This window comes from Anabas testudineus, chromosome 17 (assembly GCF_900324465.2).
Source record: "Anabas testudineus chromosome 17, fAnaTes1.2, whole genome shotgun sequence".
Lineage (NCBI taxonomy): Eukaryota > Metazoa > Chordata > Actinopteri > Anabantiformes > Anabantidae > Anabas > Anabas testudineus.
Genome location: NC_046626.1, coordinates 8170479 through 8196706, shown reverse-complemented (window position 1 = coordinate 8196706; position 26228 = coordinate 8170479). Strand labels below are relative to the sequence as shown.

General features: G+C 39.4%; 2 protein-coding genes across 6 annotated transcripts; both read left to right on the top strand.

The window, feature by feature from the left end:
- Positions 1-842: 842 nt before the first annotated feature.
- On the top strand, positions 843-8239 carry abhd8a (abhydrolase domain containing 8a). The gene is made up of 5 exons (XM_026373654.1): positions 843-1503; positions 4312-5132; positions 5251-5421; positions 5970-6186; positions 6320-8239. The coding sequence occupies exons 2-5, from the start codon at positions 4321-4323 to the stop codon at positions 6530-6532; spliced, it is 1413 nt and encodes a 470-aa protein (XP_026229439.1). The 5' UTR covers positions 843-1503; positions 4312-4320; the 3' UTR covers positions 6533-8239.
- A 1024-nt stretch (positions 8240-9263) lies between these two features.
- On the top strand, positions 9264-24990 carry LOC113171693 (lysine-specific demethylase 4A-like). 5 transcript variants are annotated; one of them, XM_026374265.1, is made up of 23 exons: positions 9264-9403; positions 10578-10736; positions 10921-11096; positions 11252-11366; positions 11509-11702; positions 12111-12160; positions 12286-12389; positions 12476-12613; positions 12796-13022; positions 14156-14322; positions 14429-15120; positions 15475-15582; positions 15774-15888; positions 15981-16156; positions 16737-16950; positions 17494-17573; positions 18415-18470; positions 19796-19904; positions 20797-20988; positions 22554-22724; positions 22833-22952; positions 23274-23366; positions 23480-24990. In XM_026374265.1, the coding sequence occupies exons 2-23, from the start codon at positions 10596-10598 to the stop codon at positions 23615-23617; spliced, it is 3576 nt and encodes a 1191-aa protein (XP_026230050.1). In that variant the 5' UTR covers positions 9264-9403; positions 10578-10595; the 3' UTR covers positions 23618-24990. The 5 variants fall into 5 exon arrangements, with proteins under 5 accessions (XP_026230050.1, XP_026230049.1, XP_026230053.1 ...); XM_026374264.1 differs by having other exon boundaries at positions 15771-15888; XM_026374268.1 differs by lacking the exon at positions 15475-15582.
- Positions 24991-26228: the final 1238 nt, after the last annotated feature.

Here is a 26228-nt window from a genome sequence, read left to right as displayed (position 1 = left end):
AGACATGTGATTGGCTGGGACGTTTCAGCCAATTGAAATGACGTTTACTGGATCGGTCTATTCCCTGAGTAGTGTCTTTCAGGCTGCATGCAGCAGTTTACTGACTGCCACTATTTATCAAGGGTAACGATGCTAACTTAACTGTCAATAATCGTCGGCTTAGCGTCTGAAGGTAGGAAAAGAAGACAGAGGAAAAAGAGGAGAGGAGAAAAGGCTAAAAAGACAGACGATGGTTGTATGATCATACAGTCTATGAGTGTGATGCACAGCCTGCGAGACCACTGCCTGAAAATCTACATTATAATGAGTTTACAGTTTCTATCGTTTGTTGAAGCACATTTTTAAAATCAGTTTTTAATATATTTATTAGTATTTATTTGGTATTCACTTTAACATGTATTTATTATTTGGTATGACATTTACAGTTGCCGTATATCTGCAGTAATATTAACCAGTAATATATTTAGACAGACAATGTCTAAAATAAACATGTAAATTAGAAATACAGTAGAAATAATTATAAATAAATACATTTGCTATTCAAACATTCCCATGTATCATGGCATTTCATCTACGTCAAAACCCATTGCAGAGGCACATGGCATGTTGATTGGCTTAGGTGATTTGAGTTATTTTCATTAAAACACAAATACATAAACATGAACCGCAAACTGGCTGTCAAACAATGACAGAAAGCCAACAAGTTGTTGGCTCACGGCCTCATCACCACCCCATCAACGTCACCGTGACAGGCACCAGACTGCCCCCAGCAGTGCCAATTAGTTGATGTGACTTCAAGGGTAAAAGTGGAAGAGAGAGCACCTCTTAAACCAAACGCTCCAACATGTGGTGAAGTGATGCAGCTGTGCGTGTTCTCCACACAGCCTAGGATGACACGGCAACCAGGCTGATTTCGACCCAGCTGCAGAATATGAAATGGGATCACACATGTGCAGTGCTGATTTAGATGATTACCTGGACCACCGTTTTATCATTTCAGTCACGCACACGCACACACACGCGCGCATGCATTTTGCAGCCTTAGCAACAAGGAGACAAGCTTCCCCCCATTGGCTTCCTCCCCGCACAGACAGGTCCTCCATTCGCCCTCTTTACTGCCACTCAACAGCCACAGTGCCCCGACTACTCCTGTGGCTGCTGCGGATGCAGGGCAGCAGGGCTGGGTAGGGTCTGACCTGGATACGCAGTGGATGCTGAAGGAGAAAAAACATTGCCGCTTGTTAGCGTAATGGGTATCGTACTGAAATGCAATTGGCACAATTTTATGGACGCGTGCTTTATCATCAATGTCAGCCCCTCCATGCTCTGTGATGGCAGTCTAATGAGGCTAATAAGACGCCTTCACTGTCGTGCAGCATCTCTAGCGTAGACAAATTGTTGCACCAAATGCAACGTTTTCTCTCACTCCAGCTTCGTCGGCCCCTGACTGTCATCTTTTTGGTGCAGATTTCCACTCACCCTTAATCATCAGTCATCGTGCAGGTAAGGCATCGATTTCTATTGCGTTATGTTGTCTAACCAGCCGATGCTTGCAATGTGGCTTGTTGTGATCAGCATCAATAAACAAGCGCACGGTGATTGCCTGTCTAGTGACAGCGCGAAAATAATGGAAGCGCAGTCATTATGGCCTTGCCATCAGCTTTTTAAACCTTTCTTAGTTTTTATTTGTGGTGCTATGCTGCTGATCTCTATATGGCCACATATGGAAATGCATTATTTGCTGTGTATTTGTATGATTGTCAAACATGATACTTAATAATTTACGTCCAGTCACTGAAATATGGAGACTACTACTGAGGGTTGTAACTGGATGTTTTGGATTCATAATAATCTAGAATCATCTTCTATGCAAAAGGATAATTTGATTTTAATGGCCTATTTTTGGCAAGTATTCTCATTTCTTTATGCAGTTTGGTCAGGCTGCGCCGTTTGTAAACCTATGTGGAAATAGGGCAGCACACAATGTACTAGATGTGTGTTACTGTAACAGTTTGCAGACATAACAATAAATATATTCTGCAATGCAGACAAAAAATTAACATGGCCGACTAACCATCAGACTGTTTTAGGGTTTGTGAACAGCTCCCCTCGCTCCCCTCAGCCATAGTCAAGTATACTGGTCTTCCATGTTGAGAGATAGTAGGTCAGGGGGAGTTTACATGACTTTAATGAGGAGGCCGTAGTGTGCTGATGTAGTTAGTTTGTCTTGATGAGGTGAAGTGATATTTGTATTGTCAGCTACACTGTTAATCAAGAGCAGGGACTACCACTAATGAAATGGCAACAAAATGACAGAATTAATACAATGTTGTTCAAAAACAATCACAGATAGAGTGACAAGGAAAGTATGTGATTTGGGATTTGATGGTTTTCTGCATTAATCTGTCATAAAATGTGATCTGATCTTTATCTGAGTCAATAGTATTAACGGATAGAATGTGCCTAAGATAGAAATCTGTCATGTCTTCATTGAGGACAGTCATAAATACCTGAAAGTGCTAGTGGAAAAAGTATGTGAACGCTAAGAACTCGTTGACCCCGTCTTGGCTTGGTAGTGCTGTGTTATATATATATATAGTTCAATATAGTTCATCAGTCCATAAAACATTTTGCCAATACTGCTGTGGAGTGTCAATGTGCTTTTTGGCAAACTTCAGGTGTGCTGCAGGGTTCTTTTTAATAAGCAGCAGCTTCCTTCGTGGTGTCCTGCCATAGACAAATAGATAATATGAAACACACAAAGCATAAAACAGGGCTTACAGACGGACAGGTCACTCTGGCTGCATCTTGTGCTGATGCTCCATTTTGTTATCTCTGGAAAGACAGGGCTGTTACTCAACATTCACTCAGCTCCATGGTGCAACTGGATAGCACTTGATATTTTGACCTTCAGACCATGCTAATTGCATACACATTTGCTGAGACACACGCACAAGTGCAGTTGCAGCCACACACAACGCAAACCAGCTCCATTTCTCCCTCACTGCCAGTGTGTCAGACCTCTGACGTATTATGTTCAAGACTGTTTGCAGCTAAACTGTTGTTAAAGCCTCTACCTTGTTCATCCTGTAAAAGTTATTTGTAAAATTTAATAAATGAAATTTCACTAACACAGACTCTAAGTGGGCAGCACAACTGAAACACAACACAACAAGATTTAATTTACATGTTGCACCTTATACTATGAGGAGTGAATAGGAATATTTGATTCATGTCAATAATGAATAGATTGTTCTCTGTTTCACTCTTTCTGTAGGGAACAGTGAAACAACAAAGCCTTAACATGTAGATGTGACTCTTCCCACTCTGTTTCCTAGAGATAACCAGCCTTTGTTTTGAGAAACATGAGGACTAATGTTGCTTTTTTTGCACATCTGCCAAAGTCCAGTTCAGCTGTGACTGAGTAGAAAAACAAAAGAATGTTATGTCTCCATTGGAAACATCATATTGAGGCATATACAGTAGGTCAGAGGCATGTACAGTATACAGTCATGCTCCATGATTGATGTGTACTATTTGTATGTATCCTGATACTGACCATGTGAAAAGGGGATGTTATTAATATCAAATGTCTTTAATTGTCTGTGTATCAATGAGGAATCTCTAAAAGGTTAGCTGCTTTGTCACCAAGGTGAATGTTTACTTGAGCTTTACAGACGCTGTTGCAGCTGAATTTGTTTACTGGTTTGCAGCATGTTAAACTAAAAGCATCCTTAAGTGTTTCATTTTACACTGGTGTGTTCGATTTTGACACTGGCTGTGGTCTGATGAAGGGATAAAAAACACAATGTCACAGTAACTGTGTTGCTAGGAAACAGCTTGGATAATGTTTTATATGGAACCAAACAAGGACCCAATTTCTTCCTGGTGAGCTCTTGACATTTGCAAACATTGCAACAGGATACATAATGAATATTAATTCAACTTATTAGAAACAAATTACCAGATAAAAAAAAGAGCTTGTAAAACTTGTAAAAGACCAAAGAAATAGCTAGTAAAGCCAGCTTGGATACAGTTTTTTAGGGAACCAGGCAATAACAGTTTCTTCCTGGTGAGCTGCTTATGTTTGGGAAACAAGGAAATATAATGATTGTGTTTCAACCTGTGAGAAACGAATTCGCTGGTAAAAAACAGATGGAGTGTGGTAGCAAGTTGCACAAACCCAACCATTTATTTATAGATTACCTGGTCAAAATGTTCTTTTCAAAAATGTGCATAATCAGAATTTTGTTATTTAAAAACATATGAATAATGATCTGCTGTGCTATGTGTTTGATGTTGTTAATACAGGGAAACATCATGCTAACTAGCATCACTGAAGGGATCCTGTGCTGCCTGACTGGGAAGACTGCCAGTCTCGTCTTGCCTTTGGAGTCATCAGAACCCTCTGATGGTTTTGAGTTTGTGGAGGTGAAACCTGGTAGAGTCCTGCGAGTGCGACACATCATCCCAGAGCGTCCGCCGGCAGTAACAGAAGAGCAAGTCGCAGGCCAGGAGAAGATGGATGGTGACTGTGATGGTTATGGCTCTCCTGACAACTCTAATAATGAGAGCACCGTCCACTGTAAGAGGAAGATCACAGTCTACCGCAATGGCCAGCTGGTGATTGAGAATCTCGGCGATGTCTTGCATTCTGAGATCCTGCAGTGTCAGGATGGGGACCTGGAGCCCTGTACCACTGTAGAAGTAGAGCTGTCTGACTACAAAGAAATGGCCTCTTCTCCGGACCCCAACCCTGTTCCTCCTCCAGTTCCCCCGCCTCCTGGAGAACAAAAACCTGCTCCCCCTCCCCGCCGCCGTCGTCGCAAGCCCAAGCGTACAGTACTAATCGATTCAAAGAGGGTAATCTCAAGCTGCAAAGGCACACACTCAGACGTAGCACTTTTCTTCGTGCACGGTGTTGGAGGCTCTCTGGATATTTGGAACAGCCAACTGGACTTCTTCTCGCGGTTGGGCTATGAGGTCATCGCGCCGGACCTGGCAGGGCATGGAGCCAGCACTGCCCCACAGATAGCAGCTGCTTATACCTTTTATGCCCTGGCAGAGGACCTACGTGCCATCTTTAAGAGATATTCTCGTAAACGCAACATTCTCATTGGCCACTCTTATGGGTGAGAATTTGTGAGATACTTGTGGAAATATTTTTGAGGATGTTCTGCAGCTGATAAAAATGAATTTTCTAGCAGGGTTTTATGTTATTAATTTGCTTTATCCATCCATCTCTTTCAGAGTGTCATTTTGCACCTTCTTAGCCCATGAATATCCTGATTTGGTCCACAAGGTGGTAATGATCAATGGAGGAGGTCCCACAGCTCTGGAGCCCAGTCTGTGCTCCATTTTCCAGCTGCCATCGTGTGTCCTTCACTGTTTGTCACCCTGCCTGGCCTGGAGCTTCCTGAAGTAAGATCTGTTTTTGGATGAGATAGGAAACTGACTCTAGAAATAGAGACACAGTTCTCTATTTGCACAAAAATATCTTTGCATAAAAAACAATGTGCATACATTTCCCTCCAAAAGTATGGAATGGCAAGGGTAGTTTATTTGTTTTTGCTGCACACTGAAGATTTGAGTTTAAGATAAAAAAAACAACAAAGTTTTATAGGTAGAAATATAAAACAGCGTAGCACCCTTTGTATCAGAGCCAAATTTAAAGGGAGGAAAACGAAGTAACATGTGACTGACAGGTGTTTCTTGTGTCATGTGAAAATTATTGCACAGTTGAACAGTAAATAGCTCTAAATTACTACTGCTGGTTTTAGCCTTGATTTTTACAGTATTTGATAGAATTGCATCAGTTACAAAGGACAGATCAACATGAAACTCAGAGAGTTGTCTAGCAGGCCTTTTTTAATTTGTTGTTTAATGTATCTAGGTGTAACTACTATCAAATAAAAGCTGAAATATTGTCTGAACTTTTGTCTTACATATTCTCTCTTCCTAAACCTTAGAGCTGGATTTGCCCGTCAGGGTGCCAAAGAAAAGCAGCTGTTGAAGCAGGGCAATGCCTTCAATGTGTCTCCATTTGTCCTGCGAGCCATGATGAGTGGGCAGTACTGGCCTGAAGGAGATGAGGTCTACCATGCCGAGATCACTGTGCCCATCCTTCTGGTTCATGGCATGTGTGACAAGTTTGTGCCTGTAGATGAGGACCAGCGCATGGCAGAGGTATGGGCTGTCTTCATATGTGTTATATGTGAATAAGTGCTGATTTATCCTGTGATGTTTTAATGATATGTCTTGTTTACGCTCTAGTGTTACATGTTGTAATGCCCTGCATACTTTGTGGCTCCCTTTGCAGATCCTCCTGTTTGCATTCCTTAAAGTCATTGAAGAGGGAAGTCACATGGTCATGATGGAGTGTCCTGACACCGTCAACACCCTCCTCCATGAGTTTTTTCTATGGCAGCCTGACATGTCCAGAAAAGACAACAGCAAGACAGACACAGAGAAGTCAGTTACTACTAGTGACACTCTCCACACACTGAAAATCAACATGCCTGTGGACAAATAACCAGCAAAAGGTCTAGTTTTATCACGGAACCAAGCAGAAGGTCTGTTTCGGCAGATGGCATGTGTTCTTAAGGCTGCTCCCAGGCTGAGAGCTGTTATTTACAGGGCCATGTCTTAAGGATGCAGACGGCCACTGGTGCTTCAAGATAAAGCAGGACTTAGGCATGGAGCCAGCAAGAGAAGGATGGAACAAATATAAAGATGAGAAAAATGGATGCAAATACACAGTTGTTTCAGCTTCCCCCGCATTTGTAAAACAATACAGTACTTGGAGATCAAAAGGACTATGCCCATTTGTAATTTGTGTATTTAATGTTTCTGGTGAAGAACTGATTACTACAAGATGCAAAGGGCATAAAATCCAAAAAACTGTGTCTGAAATTCTTCACCTTTATCTTAAATATTCTGTAAAGTGCTGCAGAGCTTTGGTTCTATCTTATGAAATGACTTTTAACTAGTCCCACATTACATTTGGTTTCAGATGCGGCTGATGGGGACTAGATGATGGTTAAGGACAGCTTATGATAAAATTAAAGTGTTGACAGTAATAGTTTATTATTGCATACTGACAGGATGGTAGTTGGAAATGGATTAAAGACAATAAATCCAAACGGACATTAAATGCAAATAAAAACTGGGAAAATGTAAACAATAAATCATGATATATAAAATACATTATACCTGATACTAATTGTTCATCTGCAGTCCAGCCAAATAATAACCACATCCGTACAGTGTCCAGTGTGCATCATCTCAAACATGAAGACTCACCATCAGGGCTCAATTAAATTAGCTCATATATTTCCAAATTACAGCAGTTTATTTTCCATATATTGAACTCTAATATGACATAAAAAAAATCCAACAAGCTCCAGCATATGTGTCTGCACTAAGCAGAATGTAATCAATTCATAGTTGCATGAAAATTACGTAACATTAAATGGGAGATTTACTGTAGACAAACTGGTTTCAAAAGATTCTGCTCCTTTATTCTATCAGCCATTTCTAAGGATACAAATTGCAGAGGCTCTGCATGAGTTCAGAATATGAAAAGTTATCGGGTTGTTTCAACCAGTTGCAATATATTCTCATATTGAATCAATTGAAGTAATCAAATGTGTTTTTCTTTATGTGTAAGTATTAATTTGCCTTAGTCTGAAATAACAGCAACTGCCATGACAAATTGTGGTTGTACTGACCGCTTGAAGTTGTTGTGTCTCTAAGCAAAACAAGTGTGTGTTTCCCTCCTATTATCCAGTCCACCCTATTTATCTAATAGCGTAAGACTGAAAGAATGAGCATTGAGCTCAATCAAAGACATTCATTCATGGGTGTTGCTTTGTCTCATAGTGGGACAGTAAGGTGCAAGTAAAACATAGTCTAATATGCTCTCTGACAGTGCTTATCTTTTGATTGGACAGTTTATACTGGTTAGAGTAGCTGAAGGTGTTATAATAATGACATAGTTTATTGATCCCCTTGGGGAAATTGAATGGATTTGAAACTGGGTGTCCTATGCTTGAAATAAAATGATTGAGCCAAAGGACAAGGTCCCCATTACAAAGGGGACATTTGTATTCATCACGCTGGTCTGTTATACTGTGTATGCATTTTGACAGAATGCAGATGTAACATGACTGGTCTTATGCAACTGGAACAAAATGGAGAGAAACTGAGTGAAAACTAACTGACCTGGCACTGACATCTCTAAAACATCATATATATATATATATATATATATATATATATATATATATATATATATATATATATATATTCTCTATGGACTTTCAAAAACCTACAAGTGCTGCTGATGCAATGTACTGTATGTTTCCTTGGTGTAAAAGGTCAGTAAAACTGTATGGACTACAGGGTGCACATACTTATGCTAAAATGTGCATATACACAAATTGTCAGTGCTCATATGTGCTATATCTTTTTGTGGTTAACAAAATGTGTTAATGTTATTGCATTTATTCATGGGAAATATATGCACTGCGGGAATGTAGATGCATATAACATTATATATCCTATCAAAACAGTTGGATTTGGTGTATGAATGTGCCTTTCCTGGCATGAATTAAAACAGATGTTCACAGTCTAAAGATATCTTTTCTTGCATATTTGTGTGCAGTGATATCGTCTCAATTTCTTCAGTGAGTGTTGGATGTAACGGTAATACCATTTGAACTGTTTATTTATAAATTTACTCAACTTACTTAAATACTTCGCTAAAACAATATCACAAAAAAATTACAACAATAGTGTGAAAATGAGGAAGGAGTTATTAGTTATTATTACAAAAGAACTGTAGCAGGAGGAATGAGTGCTATGGCTAGATGCAAAGTACTTTTTTTAAAATATATATTTAATAAATGCAACTTCCTTGCATAATGTCATAACAGCTAATTTATTCAAACACCAATTAAGACCATGCTAACATTGTTTGTAGTCCAATTTGTATTGTTTTATTAAAAGTTTATGTTAAATACATTTTCTTATAATAGATGATTGACTTGCAATGTCAGTAGTGTTGTGTTTGACAAAAAAAAAATGCTAAAATGTCTGGACATCAGTGAAATAAGAACAACAAAATTCAAATCAAGTTAATGTTTTTACTTCCATAAAACTTATTTACTGTTTCTGTTCATGTGAGAGCTGCTCTCTGATTGGCTGAGCGTGTCCCATGCGTGTGGTGGTAAACAAAATCCGAGGTGCGTGTGCATGCGTAGAAGTGGTAATGGAGGACAGTAATCTACTCACAGGGGGCTTGGTTAGCAAGCGGTCTTCTTTCTCTTCTGTTCACAACTGCTGTTTCCATTGATTATTATCTATATTCAGCGACTGGCACGACTTCAACCGAGAAGAGTTGGTGAGTATTATTATATCGAGATGTGCATGGACACAACGAATGTTCTCTTCTTAAATCACAATGCTAATCCGAAAGCTAAACTAGCCGGAACTGCTCCACAGCTAGCTAACATAGATCGGCCGAGTCGGGTGTATTTCCTGGGACAGACATCACTGACTTGACAAATGATAGTTTCACTTTTTCTATCATTTGTGAAACGTCGATCAGTTCGCGCTTTTAGAATAAGACAGCATTAGCTGCAATTTTACAACTTGCCAAGTGGCTGAGAACGGCAAAGCTAGTTGTCTGTGTCCAAGTTTGTTAACAGCACACTATACGAATGAGCTGGATAAGATGTAGCCTACCCTAGCTACGCTGTACGCTGTAACACAGGAAATAGCCACATCCCCTCACGGTAGCAACGAGAACTAGGTAGCTGTCTTGTTATTGTTCAGTTTCAATTTGAGACATCATGACAAGACTATATCAACTTCACTCTCAGTCGTATGCGTTAATTGTGTATGTATTTTCTATATATGTCAACAAATACTGCGTTGAATGGGACTTGCATACTAATGCTATGCTAACATACCAGCTATCGCTACGCTATGTGTTATTGCATATTCGCTGTCTGAATTAGCTCGTTTCTTTAGCATGTTAGCAGACGAGTTAGTAAGTGTTAGCCGGTTGTGCTCCACAGTCGGGCCGAATTAAAGAGACGCTTAGAGACGCTGATTTAACCAATCAGGGGTGGTTATAGCTCTGCCCAGGCTAGCCAGTCATAGCAAGATAACCTACACAACCGCAGGAATTGGATACAAGTTTGGTTTAATAGACGTATTGAGGTTTAGATTGGAACAAGCTACTATCCAGAACCAGCGATATTAGAATTAATGTTATGATGGCAATAATCTGATTTGCAGTGTTGGTGAGATTCGCGATAACTTTACAAATGTATTTGAATCAGTTTGCATGATGAAATATTTGCATAGTCAGAAGGAATTTGTATATATTATGACAACTTACTCCAAACAATAATATATTAAATAAGTTACACTATGCACAGGGGTGAAGGACAGAATATAAGTATATAATTCAGTGACTGTGGATTATTGATCATCTTATTATTGCTGTTGTTGTTGTAGTATATAAGCATCAGATTTCAAAATTACAATTCTTCCATTACAATGTGCAGCTGCCATTGAGATTTGGGATGGCTTCAGACATGGTGTCCCAAAACCATGGCTCCAAGGGGATCATGACTTTTTACCCCACTGTTGATGAATTCAAGAACTTCAACCGCTATGTTGCATATATGGAGTCTCAGGGGGCACATAAAGCAGGCCTGGCAAAAGTAAGTAATACAGTGCATGCATTTACACAGAACCTATTTGAATTCACTGCAGTGTTTGTGGGATCATATTTAGTATTTTGTAACCATGTATACATCAGCAACCACCAAAGCCTTGCTGAATAATCCTAATAACGAAACATTGTTGGAAAACAGAATAACTTACTCTTCACTTTCCGTTTTTAAGGTTGTTCCACCAAAGGAGTGGAAGCCCAGAGGTTCTTATGATGATATAGACGATCTGGTGATACCTGCACCCATTCAGCAGGTAGTGACTGGTCAGTCGGGGCTTTTCACACAGTACAACATTCAGAAGAAGTCCATGACTGTCAGAGAGTTCCGCAAGATTGCCAACAGTGACAAGTGAGAAACTGAAATAATTAATAATAATAATAATAATAATAATAATAATAATAATCTTATGTTAAAAGAAAATGTTTCATTTCCTCTGAATTGCATTTTTAATCTGCTGATGGAAGTCTGGTCTTGGAATAAACTGTTGTTAATCTCTTTTATAGATTCTGTAGTCCACACTATGATGACTTTGATGAGCTGGAAAGGAAGTACTGGAAGAATGTAACATTTAACCCTCCTATATATGGGGCAGATGTTAATGGAACCCTGTATGACACTGTGAGTTGACTGTCTGTGGATTTTATTGATGTCTTACAATACAATACAAGTTGCCCATAACATTACGGATTACTGTATACTGGTGGGGGTCCCGCACCAGTTCAAAACTGTTGATCTTATATTGTTTGCTGTAAAAATGCAGGATGTCAAAGAGTGGAACATCTGCCATCTGGACACCATTTTGGATACTGTTGAACATGAAAGTGGAATCACCATTGAGGGTGTTAATACACCCTACTTGTATTTTGGCATGTGGAAGACCACCTTTGCATGGCACACTGAGGACATGGACCTCTACAGTATCAACTATTTACATTTTGGAGAGCCCAAATCCTGGTAAAGGCACAACACAAACTGTTATTTTCTGTTCTCAGAAGTGAAAAAGCTTTTGTTTCTTCTGTCACCTGTTGTATTGCAGTTACAAATTTCTTCTATCAGATCTAGATATTTATACTAAAACCTTTGCCACATGGTAATGGGAGTTATTTACACTAGTTAAAATCCATTCACACAGAAAAGAGCAGCTTCTTATTTGATAAGTTTCACTACATCATTAATGATGTAGTGAAACCTATCCATCTTTAACCACAGGAGTTTGCACTGTTGAGCTAAATGGATAATGTGTATGTTGTCTTTTATCTGTGATAATCTGTAAATCAGAGTAAATGAAAGCTATTTGAGCAGATGGATAAATGCACAATTGCAGTTTACTGTGAATAAGAAGACTCATTTGACTGTCTGTAGGTACTGTGTTCCCCCAGAGCATGGGAAAAGATTGGAGCGACTGGCTAAAGGTAGGACGCCACTGAGATATTTTCAGAAGTTGTACATTCTGTAAAGCTGTGTTTACTATCATGGAGTCTGGGACAACTTAGTTATCTATATTAATGAACATATATGTGTTTTCTATACTCTTTAGGCTTTTTTCCTGGTAGTGCTCAAAACTGTGAGGCCTTTTTGAGGCACAAGATGACTCTTATCTCTCCCTCTATACTGAAGAAATATGGTATTCCATTTGAGAAGGTATTTCTGTTCATTTGTATTTCAAAGGGCATATAAGCCAAATGCATAAAATCTTTTTATTCATTATTTTCTCTTCTCTTCCTAAGATTACTCAGGAGGCTGGTGAATTCATGGTAACATTCCCTTACGCCTATCATGCTGGTTTCAATCATGGCTTCAACTGTGCAGAATCCACCAACTTTGCCACGGAGAGGTGGATTGAGTATGGCAAGCAAGCTGTTTTGGTGAGCAAAAATAACAAATAACAGAACAGAAAACAACAGTTAATCAAGGGAAGAAAGAAGATAAACAGAAGAAGACAAACATATACTTGTATTATGAATTGTTAGTTGTAGATGTACATGTACATGTAGTGTAAATGTTTTGTTATTTGTCATTTGAATCCCAATATGTTTATTTCCTTTAGTGCTCGTGCCGTAAAGACATGGTAAAGATTTCCATGGATGTGTTTGTGAGGAAATTCCAGCCGGAACGTTATGAACAGTGGCTGGCAGGGCGAGATGTGGTACCCATCGATCACTCGCGGCCCACCCCGGAGGCTAGGGAGTTCCTGGGAGACTCGTTCAATGACATCACCAGCAACAGTAACAGTAGCTCTGCAGAGAGCTGTGGGGAGGATGGTGAGCGGAGAAGGTACGTTACTCACAGCAGATAACAATAACCTACTGTGCATGGGGTTTTGTTTAAATGGTTTATACATTGAAATAAAATGTAGTACATACTTAACGATTAATTAGTATATCTGGTTGTTTTGTAGTGAGTCGTGAACACCTTTGGATATGTCCACCACAAAAAGTTCAGTGACAGCATGCTCATCTGGGCATCATCGTCCAGATGAGCTTTTCTGTATGCCGTTGCTGCTGTATTGTCTTGCATTAGTACAATTGGAATTGCTTAATCCACCCCAAAGACTACCAGGAAAGTTGTCAACAACATGGCCATTGCACATATTTGATCAATTTAAATTAAGCCTTGCTCAGGCCTTCGCACCAATGCCAGCACTGCCTTAGTAGGCGTGATTGGGTTTTCCCTGATTCCCGCTGTAAGATCCAGGTTTTGTAAGCAACAATAGCTCACCACTTTACTATTTCCTTGTGCTATATTACTTGGCCAAAAAACTGAGGCAACATTCTCCAGACAAATCACGCAAGACATGAAAAGTGACTTACTAATTTTTATGGTGTTTTCGTAGGTGATACTCCAATTCCTGAAACATGCCTTTATAAAAAAACAAAAAGTAAATTTAGGTTTGTCCAGACACAGCTCCAAGCACACAGTGGGCTGGAGTGCAGGGTTTGGCAGGGGTGTGTCGTTTTTGCTAGTGAGACAATCAAATATGATGTGTGTGTTTTAAAAGCTTAAAATGCTCTTAGGTGCCAAAACACAGTGGTTTGTAATAGTCAGAAACCGAATTGCACAACCCTGGCAAGTTATCCCAGCAGCTGTTTCAGCTGTGTTACGAGCTCGAGCATCATCACACAACGCAGCAGAAAAGCAGCACTAATGTTAAATAATAAATAAATGATGATTGACCAACACAGTGCCATGGCCAATGACATCACTTTGCAAAAAGTGCAACGCAGCCCAATGTGGTCGTCGTTGTTGTTGTTGTTGCCCCCCACTGAGAGGAATGAGAAGCTCTGTCTCTACACAGCCTGAGTCGCCTGTACAATTTCTTAATCATCAAAAACAGAAGGACGTGTGATTTTAACTTATTGTTTTCAGCTGTTGAACTAATTTCCCGTATTTATTTGGTAAACTCTCAGTGCTACACAGAGGATAGAAACCAAGAGACACAGAGTGTGCCTGGAGGTGCCTGATGACGTTGTTCCCAAAGATGAAGATGAGGAAGACGAGGAGCAGTATGGGAAGCGTCCCAGGCTAAGCCTTATACCTCCACGTGCTACCTCACAAGATGGCAAGAGAAATAAAGGTATAAATACCTGTGTGTCATCATGTTTCCTGAAGGTCAGGTAAATCTCCAGTAATTGTTCCTTTTACCTCTCTTCCTAAATAGAAACATCTGATTTCATCTACAGGTCCTCCTAAGTTGGTTGTTACACCAACCAAGCTCACTTTAATGGATCCATTTCACAGGGGCTTGGCCCAGGGCAACAGTGATGGAGGCCGTCCCCCCCATTATACCAAGACACGTGCACCTGCAATCTCATCTCAGTCTCAAGCCAGGAATGGACATCTATCAGTTTCAGTTACACCTACATGGACTGAAGCCACAGCTCAGCCAGCTCGCAAAATGGGGGTAGCCAGCCTGCTCTTCCACAGGACTCTGAGTCCTAAAGACACCCTTCAAGTGCACAGCTACACTCTAGAAAAGCAGCGGCAGCCTCACACACAGCTCCAGGTGCACAGCTATGCCAGAGAGCACCAGCCTCGTCACCTTCAGCCGCCCAAAACATGTACAGTGTCAAACACACAGACTCAGTCTCCATCTCAGACTCCTAGCTGTGAAAAAACTGAACCGCAGCCAGAATCTAAAATCATTCTCACCAAAGCAGCAACAAATGAATCCCAAGCAAAGAGTCCTGTGGTGCAGGACCAAGAGGAGGATAAACCCAAAATGTCAGCACCTGTCGAGGCTCAGGCTGAAGTGGAGCAGCTGGAAGTTGAAACCAACACAGAGTCTGCTTCTTCCCCAAGTCCCCCACAAACCCAGAGTCCCTTAGAATTGGACAACATAGAGATGGAAGCTCCCAAGAACAACAAGCGAAAGGTATGATTTTAATGTTACTGATGTCGGATAAAATGGTTCATGGCACATGCATGATTTCTCATCTGCTTCAACCTCACAGCTTTTTAGCTTTTAGTCATCTCCTTGCTTTGTATTACTATTGTGCTGTGTGCACTAAAGAGGTTGGTGGGGGGTGGGGAGGGGGGTGAGACAGCAGTGACTTTTGGTGGCTCTGTACTGGCGCATTTTCCTTGCATGATATTTGTACACAAATCTGTTCCAGCTCTATAACAGTACATATTACTATTAACAGAACGATTATTGATAATCTCTCTGGTGGCAGAATACCGGGCATTATTTCGAAATGTTCTGTTGTTTGTACTGTTTGAACTACAGAGTAATCAGTGCCCCCTTGCGGATAGTGGCATTGTCCTCCTTAAAGATACCATTCCTGTCAGGAAACCAGTTCACGATGAGAAGGCTCAGATCGCTCAGAATCATCATGTAAGTAGTTAATAGGTGCAATGAAAATTCCCAGACATGATTGGATGTAATGTTTGCCAGGAAATGTATGCACACCAGTACAGAGCTCCCAATATTCCTCAACACAGAGAGAAGTTCTTATGCTCATTGTTAAAGACTGTTTAAATCTTGTTTTGAAGTTTAGTTTTGTTGTTCACTTGTTCTTCCAGCAGGTGTCAGAGGACCAATCATACTGCAAGTCAGTGGTGAAGAAGCAACAGCAGCAGGCTGAGCTGCGTAAGCTGCCTCGTCACCATCCCCTAATCAGAGAGGTGAACAGCGACAATGGTATGCAGCTACATTTATCTGCTTAATATACCTCTGTTACTTGTTTTATTCTGTTTCTCTCACAATGCCACGATTGCCATTTTTATCTGTAGACCTGGATGAAGATGTGGTGATCGAGCAAGAGGAGAAAGAGGAGTGGGCAAAGCCACTAACCCAGCTGTGGCAGTGCCGGCCCTATAACCTTCAGGCAGAGAGGGAGTACAACAGGAGCGTGGGCAAGCAAGCACCCTACTGCTCCATCTGCCTGCTCTTCCACACATACCACCAGGTGAGAACTAAAAGCATTTTGTGCTTTTGATGTTAATTTGATACTATTTTTAATATCCTTTTATATTATAATTCATTGTACACCTACACACTTCACAATGACATATATGGCAGTAGGCCATTTTTCCACTAACTGATGATGCAACATGTCTTGCAGCCATTTGAAGTTTTTTTGAACGATTGTTTTATGATTTGGTTCATTATTACTATAATTAAAAAGTCCTGACATTATAATATAAATAATAATATCAATTAATCTGACTAAAAGACCAAATGTTTATTTTAGTATTTAAAGTGCAGCTTACAGGTTAAAAACCACTGTGAATCACTCTTAAGAAATAATGATATCAAAACTAGAGTCATCACCACTCCCTACTTTACAGTGCTCAAGTCCCATTTGTGACGTAACTTGATCTGTTGAGAAAGAAATGTTTTTGAGAGCAGTGCTCAATGTTCACATTGTCAAGAATATATAGACAAGTATCTTAATTATTCTGTATATTTATGAGTTTCAAATTAGTTTGGATATAGATTTCATGAAAAAAAAAGCTTCTAGCCTCAAGTTCTCTTTTCCCTTCAAGTCTGAGTCCACTGCTGGAAGTTGCAGCACAGCACTCGTGAATCGTCCAGGGGGGCGCCAGTGGTCCAAACCGCTCATCCCAGAAATGTGTTTCAACACCCAAACCAGCAAGGCGAATGATAGTGGGGAGGGACAGCTGTCTAACCCTCATGTAGCAGAGGACGGGACCAGCCGGCTCGTCAGCTGTGTTCAGTGCTGTGTTCGCGTACATACTAGTAAGCTCCTTTTTTTTCACGTCCAATTAGGCTAGAATATTTCCGAGGTTGTTCTTTAAATGTCTTACATACCATTATTAAGGTTATTTGTCATTTGCCTTAAACTACCATGTAACAGTTTTTACCTGCTCGTGAATTACTCTTTCACAGTTGTATAAAAAACAGTGTTCACCAACAGCCATGAATGGATTTTGGATGAATACTGTGTTTGCCTAAAATGTTTAAATTGTAAAACCATTGGTGCAAAGAGCTCTTACTCATACTCTTTTACTGAAAACTTTTACTTTTACTTTGCTGTTGCGTGTGATAGTTGCTATAGTATTTTAATCAACTAGTAAATATTTTTGTCATATAGCCTCATTGTTCTAGGGTCAATTTCTCTGTTGTTTTAAGATGTGTAGAAAAACTAAAATTAAAATAAGATTTTAATTTGACTTGATGTGATTTTAAACCACACCATCACATGAAATTTCAGGGTGCATGTTTTTTTTAAAATAAGTGAATGTGTGACACCTTTTTTTTTGTTTGTTTTTTATTGTTTAGGTTGCTATGGTGTGTCGGGAGAGGAGGCAGAGCTAGACAAATGGCTGTGTGCCCGCTGTGAGGCTGATGCCATGACTGAGGTTAGTTAATTTTAACACCCAGATACTGATACCAAACAAATCCTTACATGTTTGGCACCTGCACATGTTCTCTTTTCTGATGAGTCTAAAACTGTAAAATGAAAACCACAGGGTGGCACATGGTGCGACATTGAGGTTTTAATACTGAAGAAACAGACATACAGTTTCATGATGACTTCAGCTTTACATTCCATTTCGCTGTCAACAAATGTGGGCAGGTTTAATCTAAAAGTACAGTACCTCGTGTGATGCTCTACTGAGCCAATGGTTTAACACAGTCAGCCACAGCAGCACTGTTTTTGTCACCCTTTATAAGCTTGGCTGTTTCTGGTACTGCTTTGTTCTTTGACTGTTCATGCCTGTGTTCAGGACAATTTATGTTGTCCAGCTTTGCTTGTAAATCTGTATCTTTAGATTTCCTTTCAGCATTCCTGTCTGCTCAGAACAATAGATGAGACATTCTGGGAATGTGGCCCCTTCTTGGCACAAACACCTTTGACCACCAGTGGGCAATGATTCACTGTGCAATTTGTTATGACATCTCAAAGGGCTTTGATTTCATACTGCTTTTGTTTGCAGTTTTTGCAAGTTTGTAGTTATAGAATATCATGAGCTGAAAGATGATGAAAGCATGTTAAGACTAATTTATTCCTCATTTAATCATTCATCAAGATTTATTGGGACATTTAATGTCAGCTATTTTCTTAAAGGAGCTCTAGTAATTTATTCATGCAATATCATATCCAAAAATCTGAATGTGATAAGGTAACAAAATCAGCAGTCATAGCTACTGTCTTCTCACTGCTACCTTATCTAACTGAGGTTCTTTCTCCTCCTTTAGGACTGCTGCCTATGTTCCCTTAGAGGTGGAGCTCTGCAGAGAGCCAATAATGACAAGTAAGTTGTACTAACAGAAGTATTACTTTATTGTGTGAATCTTTTAGTTACATCCATGGATGCAGCATGAGGACGGCACTGAAAATGTAAGTTTTTTTTTTAGGAAGTTTGAGTGCACCTATATCTTTATAATAATGGCATCTTTAAGACATAGAAGGAAGAAAAACCTTTTTCAGCTTGAGTTCTTTTACCCAGCACCACATTCGCCTTTTCTTAGAAAGTATTTGTTTGCTTTAATCAAACAATACATTTTTAAACTAGTAAAAGTACTCAACAAGAATTTATTTAGTCATATCAAGTCGGACTGTGTGGTTCACAGTCACCATACACTCTCTCTGTTTGACTACACTAAATCAGCAAATTTCTTCAGTCTGTTGCTGCTGAGATCCATCTGTAGGATCAAACCCCTTAGCCTAATTGTACTTTTTAAAATGTTAAATTATCTGTAAATATATACTCGTATAAGAAATGTGTGTTTGCATTTTACACCTTCATGCTGCAGTTACACTTCATCTGGGACAGGGCATGCCTATGTACAAAGCCAGATCTTTCTGTCAGCCATGACTTGATTGTGACTTCTTACTACTACTAAGAACCATATCACATATTTAACAAAATCTAAGTGGTATCTTCTATGAATAGATTACTACAGGCTGGACTTACCAAGCGTCTGGTTTGATCATGTACGAAGTGAAATGAGATGGAAAGAAAAATTAAATATTTTTTTTACCTTCACAGTTGCCTAAACAGAGACTGACTGCTCATCTCTTTCTTATGGGGTTGTATACTGCGCATAGTGCATACAAACAGGAACTAAGTTGTCACGTTCACCCATTTATTTAAATAAATTCCAGCCCTTTGTGTTTATGTGATGACACAGGCTGATGGGTCATAGGTCAGAGTAGCTTTTCAGTAAGTAACATAAAGTTTAAGACTTAACTCAGTGACAGGACAAAAATCTAACTCGTCAGGTTTTTGTGCCCACGTCAAGTCAGGGGAGAAATGCTTTTATAAATGCTACATATACACTATGTAGATAGTTGAACTGAACACAATCTTGGTGATCTTCATTGTCTATAAAAGCTTGAGATGTGTTGTCCTGCCTTTCTGAATACTGTTTGTGTAATTTTATCACTAAATGTGTGCTTTTCAGTTTGCTAGTAATGAAGTTTAGTTGTAGACATTTATGTGTAGAGTAAGCATTAGATGGGAGTACACATTATGTTTATTAGTTAGTATAACCACGTTGCTGAATACGTGCTCTGACATTTCTAACATGGACATTGAAATGTTTGCCCTGGGCCTCATATTTGCCTTTGACACAGGTGGGTTCATGTTCTGTGTGCCATCACGGTGCTAGAAGCTCGCTTTGTCAACATTACTGAGCGGAACCCCATTGACCTCTCTGCCATCCCACTGCCACGATTCAAGCTGGTAAGAAACACTACAGTTACAGCTGGGTGGTGAACTTTTTTTTTTTTTTTTAATCACTGCAGTTATTTATGTAAGGGCATCTGTATTGTCCCTAACACGCCAAGTCAATATCAAAGAACCATATGTGACTCAGACAATCAACAATCCAACCATCAGCTTGGAGAGTCACAGCCCTCAGGCATAAAGATGATTCATTATTGATATGATGTATCAGAGTAATTAAACTGTATTTGCCTTTTCTTGCAATTCTGTGGTTTAAAGAGTTGTTTGGTAGAAATCTTTTTGACCAAATCTAGCTTTGGTTTTAGTGGTTGCAAACAGCCGGGTTTCCTAGTAAACATGAGTACCCTCATGGCTTGTGTTTGTGGTTTTTCTTTTTAATGAAGACATACTTTTCACCATAGTGAAACGGGTAAAATGTGTTTCTTCATAGAAAACCACCCAGTTGGCTGTTAACTAACTGTGGTAGTTTTACTTGTCATTCTGGCTCATGGATGTTAAACAGGTTTTTATTTAAAGAATACGAAAACCTGGCGGTATAAGCTTTCCTTTTTGTTGTACCTGTAAAAACAGTCTTTTAGAAGTAGTACAGGGCTTTGAGCCCAGTGGTTGGCCTTTGGCCGTTATCCATTGTTATAGGTTGTGATTGCAACAGTTTTCTAAAAAAGGTACATATGATGTAAGAATGACACAAATTTGTCAGAAGGAAGTTGTGTAATTTCCCTCAAGTGTATCTGTGTTCCACTTTGTGTCTGCGTCTGTCCGTCTTTTATGCCCTTTAATAATCCCCACCCCCCCTTCTTCCTATTTTCCTTTTTTTAACCTGTTACTCATAACTGTCCTATTGGCCCCATTCTCTTTCCCACATCTGCGCCTTTGTCCCCCCTGGTAGAAGTGTTCGTACTGCAGGAAACGGATGAAGAGGGAAGTAACGGGCTGCTGTGTCCAGTGCTCCCACGGACGCTGCTCCACAGCATTTCACCCCACCTGCGCTCAGGCAGCTGGCGTCCTCATGCATCCAGATGACTGGCCGTTCATAGTCTTCATCACCTGCCACCGACACAGAACTCCCATTATACCTGAGGTAACATAGCGAAAACACAGTCATGCCAAAAGTGACGTCTACATCCAGCACAATATCTGTGTTTACATTCTTTGTTGTTAGAAAGGGTTAAGTGGAGCGTTTTATGAGATATATTTTTAAAAAGTCAATTCAAGTTAACCCTGTCTAGGTGTATCTTGTTTATGATGCTACCATAAAACTTAAAGTAGTGACATTGTGCCAAACTACATATTATGCTTTATGCAAACACAGCATCAATTTGTTGAACAAACACTATGCATAATGCACAGGAGCTCTCTGTCTTAACTAGGACATTTAGTTGGGTTGGAGTTTGATACAACTTTATCCTAACTGAATCCAGTATGAAGTCATGGGATGTACATTAACTATAGACAGCTCATAGGACTTGCCGTTTTCATTTTAGCATGTGAAATTGACAATCAGCATCAGCTACAAATGAGAGGCTGCTACTTGAATTTGTGCACACCTAACTGAAAGCAAATCATAAGTCATTCATACTTCCTGTCAACTTCCTCCTGTGCACATGTGAATTTCCTGTCTGAAAAAAGTTGAATGAAAAGATTCATGAAAAGTGCCTTCAGACACTTCCAGCTGCTTATATTGTGACGCCTGCCTTAAATTCACTGTGTATATGAATATAAAAGATTATTGATTTGGCCTGAAAAGTTATTGCTGAGACTTAATTAGTTTATGACTGTACATTGTTACACCTGACTTGTTATTGTACGCGAGATAAAAGTGAGTAAATGGAGAATAAAACGATTATCAAAGTGCCTGTTAAACTAATTTGAACACTCAGAATACCTAACATCCTGTTTCCTCTCCATGTCGTAATTCCGCCTATCGTGCTCAAGAGTACATCACGTAGCATTCCTTACTGCAGACCTGGTGAGGTGTTCAGAGGCAGTAGGTCATTTGTGTTTCAGAAACTTTTGTTTAAATTTGAAATAATTAAAATCTGGACTGCATTAAATGCTCATTACGTTCTGCATATTTTTGCCCAATTTATCTTATTGTTGTGTTTTTGTCCGATATTTGCTATAGTTTTATCCTTTTTTACTCCAGTTTAGTTTAGTTTAGTGTAACTGGTTGATACAATTTCCTGTCACATCTTAAGTAAATCTTTTTATAATTTCGTCATATTGTTAAAAGCACTTAGTTTGTTGCTAAGGTCTCTTTATTATTGAAGACTGTCAACTGTCTAACTGGCAAACCACACACGTGCTTGGGCCTGCCTGGAGACAGCAGGAACATGTTTACTCAGTGCAGTTCAACTTGCTGTGAAGGATTCCAGTCTTATGTTGTTAATCGTAGCTCAAAAGCACAAGTCTGGGCTTGTTTGTGCAAATCATTGGAGGTAAAGCTGAAATCTATTTTGATGAAGTAGACAGAGCCATATAAATTTCTTGAGTACACATAGTTTTAGCCACCACAACAGACTGATGTTTGCTGTCTTATCTTTATAGCTGTTTATTATATTACAACCCCAGTCTTATCTTTCCAGTGGCAGTTAGCTGTGCGAAGTGATAAATTTGAAAGTCTAATGCTCAATTTTTGTCTCCTAGCGCAACAAAGCTTCTATGAAGGAGTTGTTGGTGGGACAGAAGGTCATTTGCAAATACAAAAACGGCCGTTATTACCACAGCGAGGTGTTGGAACTGACCACAGCCACTTTCTATGAGGTGGTGTTTGATGATGGGTCATACAGCGACAACCTGTTCCCAGAGGACATTGAGGTTAATAAAATAGCTTCCAATATTCTCATGAATTTCATTATTCAATTGTACATCGACTCGCGCATAAACTTAGTGATACTTAAATGTTATTCCTTAATGTGTTTGCAGAATCGTGACTGTGTCCGACTCGGTCCACCTGCTGAAGGTGATGCAGTTCAAGTCCGGTGGACAGATGGGTTGATATATGGAGCCAAGTTTGTAGCATCACACTCCATCCCCATGTACCTGGTAAACCTCCCCTTATCTGCCTCTCTATTTGTGTCTGAGCTGGCCCTGTCATGTCTTTTATGATTTTTTGTTATCCACAGTCAAAATGAGGCAGTGTGTGTAGTTAATGGTAAAAATGTTTGACATTACTCCTCAGTATCTTGAAGTGAAGTTCTTTTAGCCAGTCTGCCCTTTTATGCTGCTTCTTCTCTAATTATGTTATGATCTGTTTAAGAAATGATGAGGACAGTGTCAGATTTTATTACACAGTTTATTCCAATGTGTGAGTAATGTGTATAAATTGCTATTGCATAAAGTGTGTGTGTGTGTGCCTACATTCAGGTGGAATTTGAGGATGCCTCACAAATAAGTGTAAAGCGAGAAGATATTTACACTCTAGATGAGGACCTGCCCAAACGAGTGAAGTCCCGAATGGTAACGTAATAATTATCAAGTGTGACTTTTAACATTTTTGAGACGTTTATGTTTCAGAAGTGCATCTTCAGCAAACACTAATTTCTACTTTTGGTGTCTTGTACTGTCCTCAGTCAGTGGCGTCAGACATGCGCTTCGAGCTCTTCGCACAGAATGACGTCAAACAAAACTCTAAAAGACAACGAGTCATCAACTCTCGTTACAGAGAGGATTACATCGAGCCTGTCATTTACCGAGCCATCATGGAATGATGTCAATATTCTGTCCAACTGCTTTCCCCCTCATCAACTCACCAGAGATCGCTACGTCTCCTGGTCTGGATTCTCCGTTTCTGGCTACTACTGATGGCACCACCCACCCTCCTGCTCCTCTTCTTCTTCTTTTTCTTCCACAGCCTGTTGGGCTTCATATTTATAAACTACGGCTGGGACTAAATTGACTTTTGCGTGTATTGAAAAATATTCATAGACCTCTGTTTGCATCACTCTCTGTAAATTGTTTTCTTCATTCATTTTTTTCCTCCTTTTTCTCAGGAAGAAGCCATCAATGAATTATTATTAAATACAGAAAAGGCGGAGTATCTGACTGGGGCAAGATGTTTTTTCTTTACCATATATTTAGCAGCTACATTACACATTATAAAGTGTATTCTTTATTACAGTCTCATTATTTTATACATATCTCATAATATTTTGCAATGAAGAAAACACTTCAGACTAAGGTTTTAATGGAAGTGTCTGAGTCCATTTTTTACACATGAGTTTTAACAAAGCCACAACTGTACATTTTAAGCTGTTGGAGTCCAACGACAATTGACTAATTAGTTTGCATCAGTGGGCATGAACTGTGTCCCGTCAGTAACTCCAAAGAAATGAAACAATGTCTCAGCGTCACTCCTTGACACAGTTGTACTGGGAGGTTTGTGTGTACATGGTTCGTAAGCATGTCCGGTCATATGAGTGCCAACATGCATCTACTGTGAAGATAATGAGACGTGTTTAGAGGTCCTGGCCTTACATTTGAAAAGGCCTAGTGTACTTTTTTTTTCTTCTAAAGCTTAAGGTTTATTATAACTAGTGTAATTAATGTCATTAGTACACTTTATTTATGCAAGTGCATTGAGTTTGAGAAACAAAGCTATTTTTGTCATGTCTTTTTCACGACCTGTAGAAAGACTCAGATGTATTTATATTATTATATTGATAGGTTTTCAGAAATCCTGTTTAAATTTTGAGGCTTGCTTTTCCTTTTGAAGGGATTTAAAATGTGACGGTCTTTTTACGCAGAAAGCACTTACTGTAACCTTCTGCCACGGGACATGTCGTGTTTTCTAGACTCGTGGCCTCCACTAAGTTTAGATTGTGTGCGTGTGTGTACATGCTTCTGTTAAAAGGCAGCTAGAGAAGAACATTGTAATCAGGTTATAGTTTGACCCCAAATAAACAAACATCATGACAGGCTAATTTTCAGATTTGACCAAGTTTTGCTTTCTTGCCCCTTCTAACTTCCTTGACGTAGTCTGTTGTATAAAGAAAGGATGCTGGCTGAACAGTGTGTTTTTTGTTGTTTTTTTTATTTGGGTCCTACGTTTTAGGAAACATTAAATCTGAACACTCTTTGTAAACTTCTTTGAGTAAAACTTTAAGTAGGAGATAGAAGCTTGTGCAGTTTAGATGACAGCAGGTAAAGCATTGAGACTCTGGTTCTCTATGTTGTTGCACTCTGTACAAACCCCTACAGATTTACCACTTTATACTTCATTACAGTCCTACAACTGTTTGAGCTTGTTCGAGACAGTAAATTGATAGATAACGGCTCGCCAGGCAGCCTGCAAACAATGCTAGTGCCCTGCAAAGAATATAGACTGCATATAAATTTCATTTCCTTTTACAGTAGTCTCAGAAGCTGGCTCAACCTATCACATTACTAAAAAGACTAAGGCTTTGTGAATGGGAAACACAAAGGAAACAATTATTATTCATTTCTGTATTTGAGACAAATGACTCAAGTTACATTTTGCTCTTAAGCTAGAAGCAGCCTTAGTTAAAACAAGTAAATACACAGTATTAGCTAGTAAGCTGTATTTACGTCCCAAATTTGGCAAAAATAAATAACCCAAACCCACAATTGCTGCAACACATTATTGACACTGCATAGGCCTGAACATGATGATGTTGCTGTAATGATATTTAATGACATATAATTACACAGAGGCACATGTCATTGCAGTGTGTTACAGTTTTACAGGTATAGAACGGTTTAATGGTGTTTAAAAGTCATGATGTTGCCTGTGAAAGATGAGCTAAATAAGTGGGTTTAAATGAAACATTACCACAGTTGTACTAATGCAATTTTAATAATATATTCCTTGGTATTCACATTTGAGTGGAAATTTTAATGCAAATTTCATAGGTGGGATTTAAAAAATATAAAAAACATTTACTGTTTAACGTGTCCCTTGACTAGTTGTGACAGATGGCACGTATTTCTGCACACTAACAGATGTGTATGTAGTTCTCTTTCATTACACACGTGCAGAGGTAACTGTGGTTAACAGTGAGTACAGTTGGTATAAAGATGGTTTGGCTCTCTAATGCTCTCTGTGCCCATTTCTCTGAAATGTTTTGATATAATCAAGTTGCCGTCCTGAGTTTTCTGATCTTCAAATAAAACAGTGCTGGGGAATTTTTGGACCATCTCAGCTTTACGTTATGGAAATGCCCCAGAAGTGCTGTTTCAGTTTTTTTGGAGTAAACAGGTTGAATGGGGTCATTCATTTGTAGGTTGGTAGTGAGACGTAGTTATAACATCCTGTGTTCATTTTAAAGGTTCACATTTTCTCTCACTCTTACTTCCTCCGAG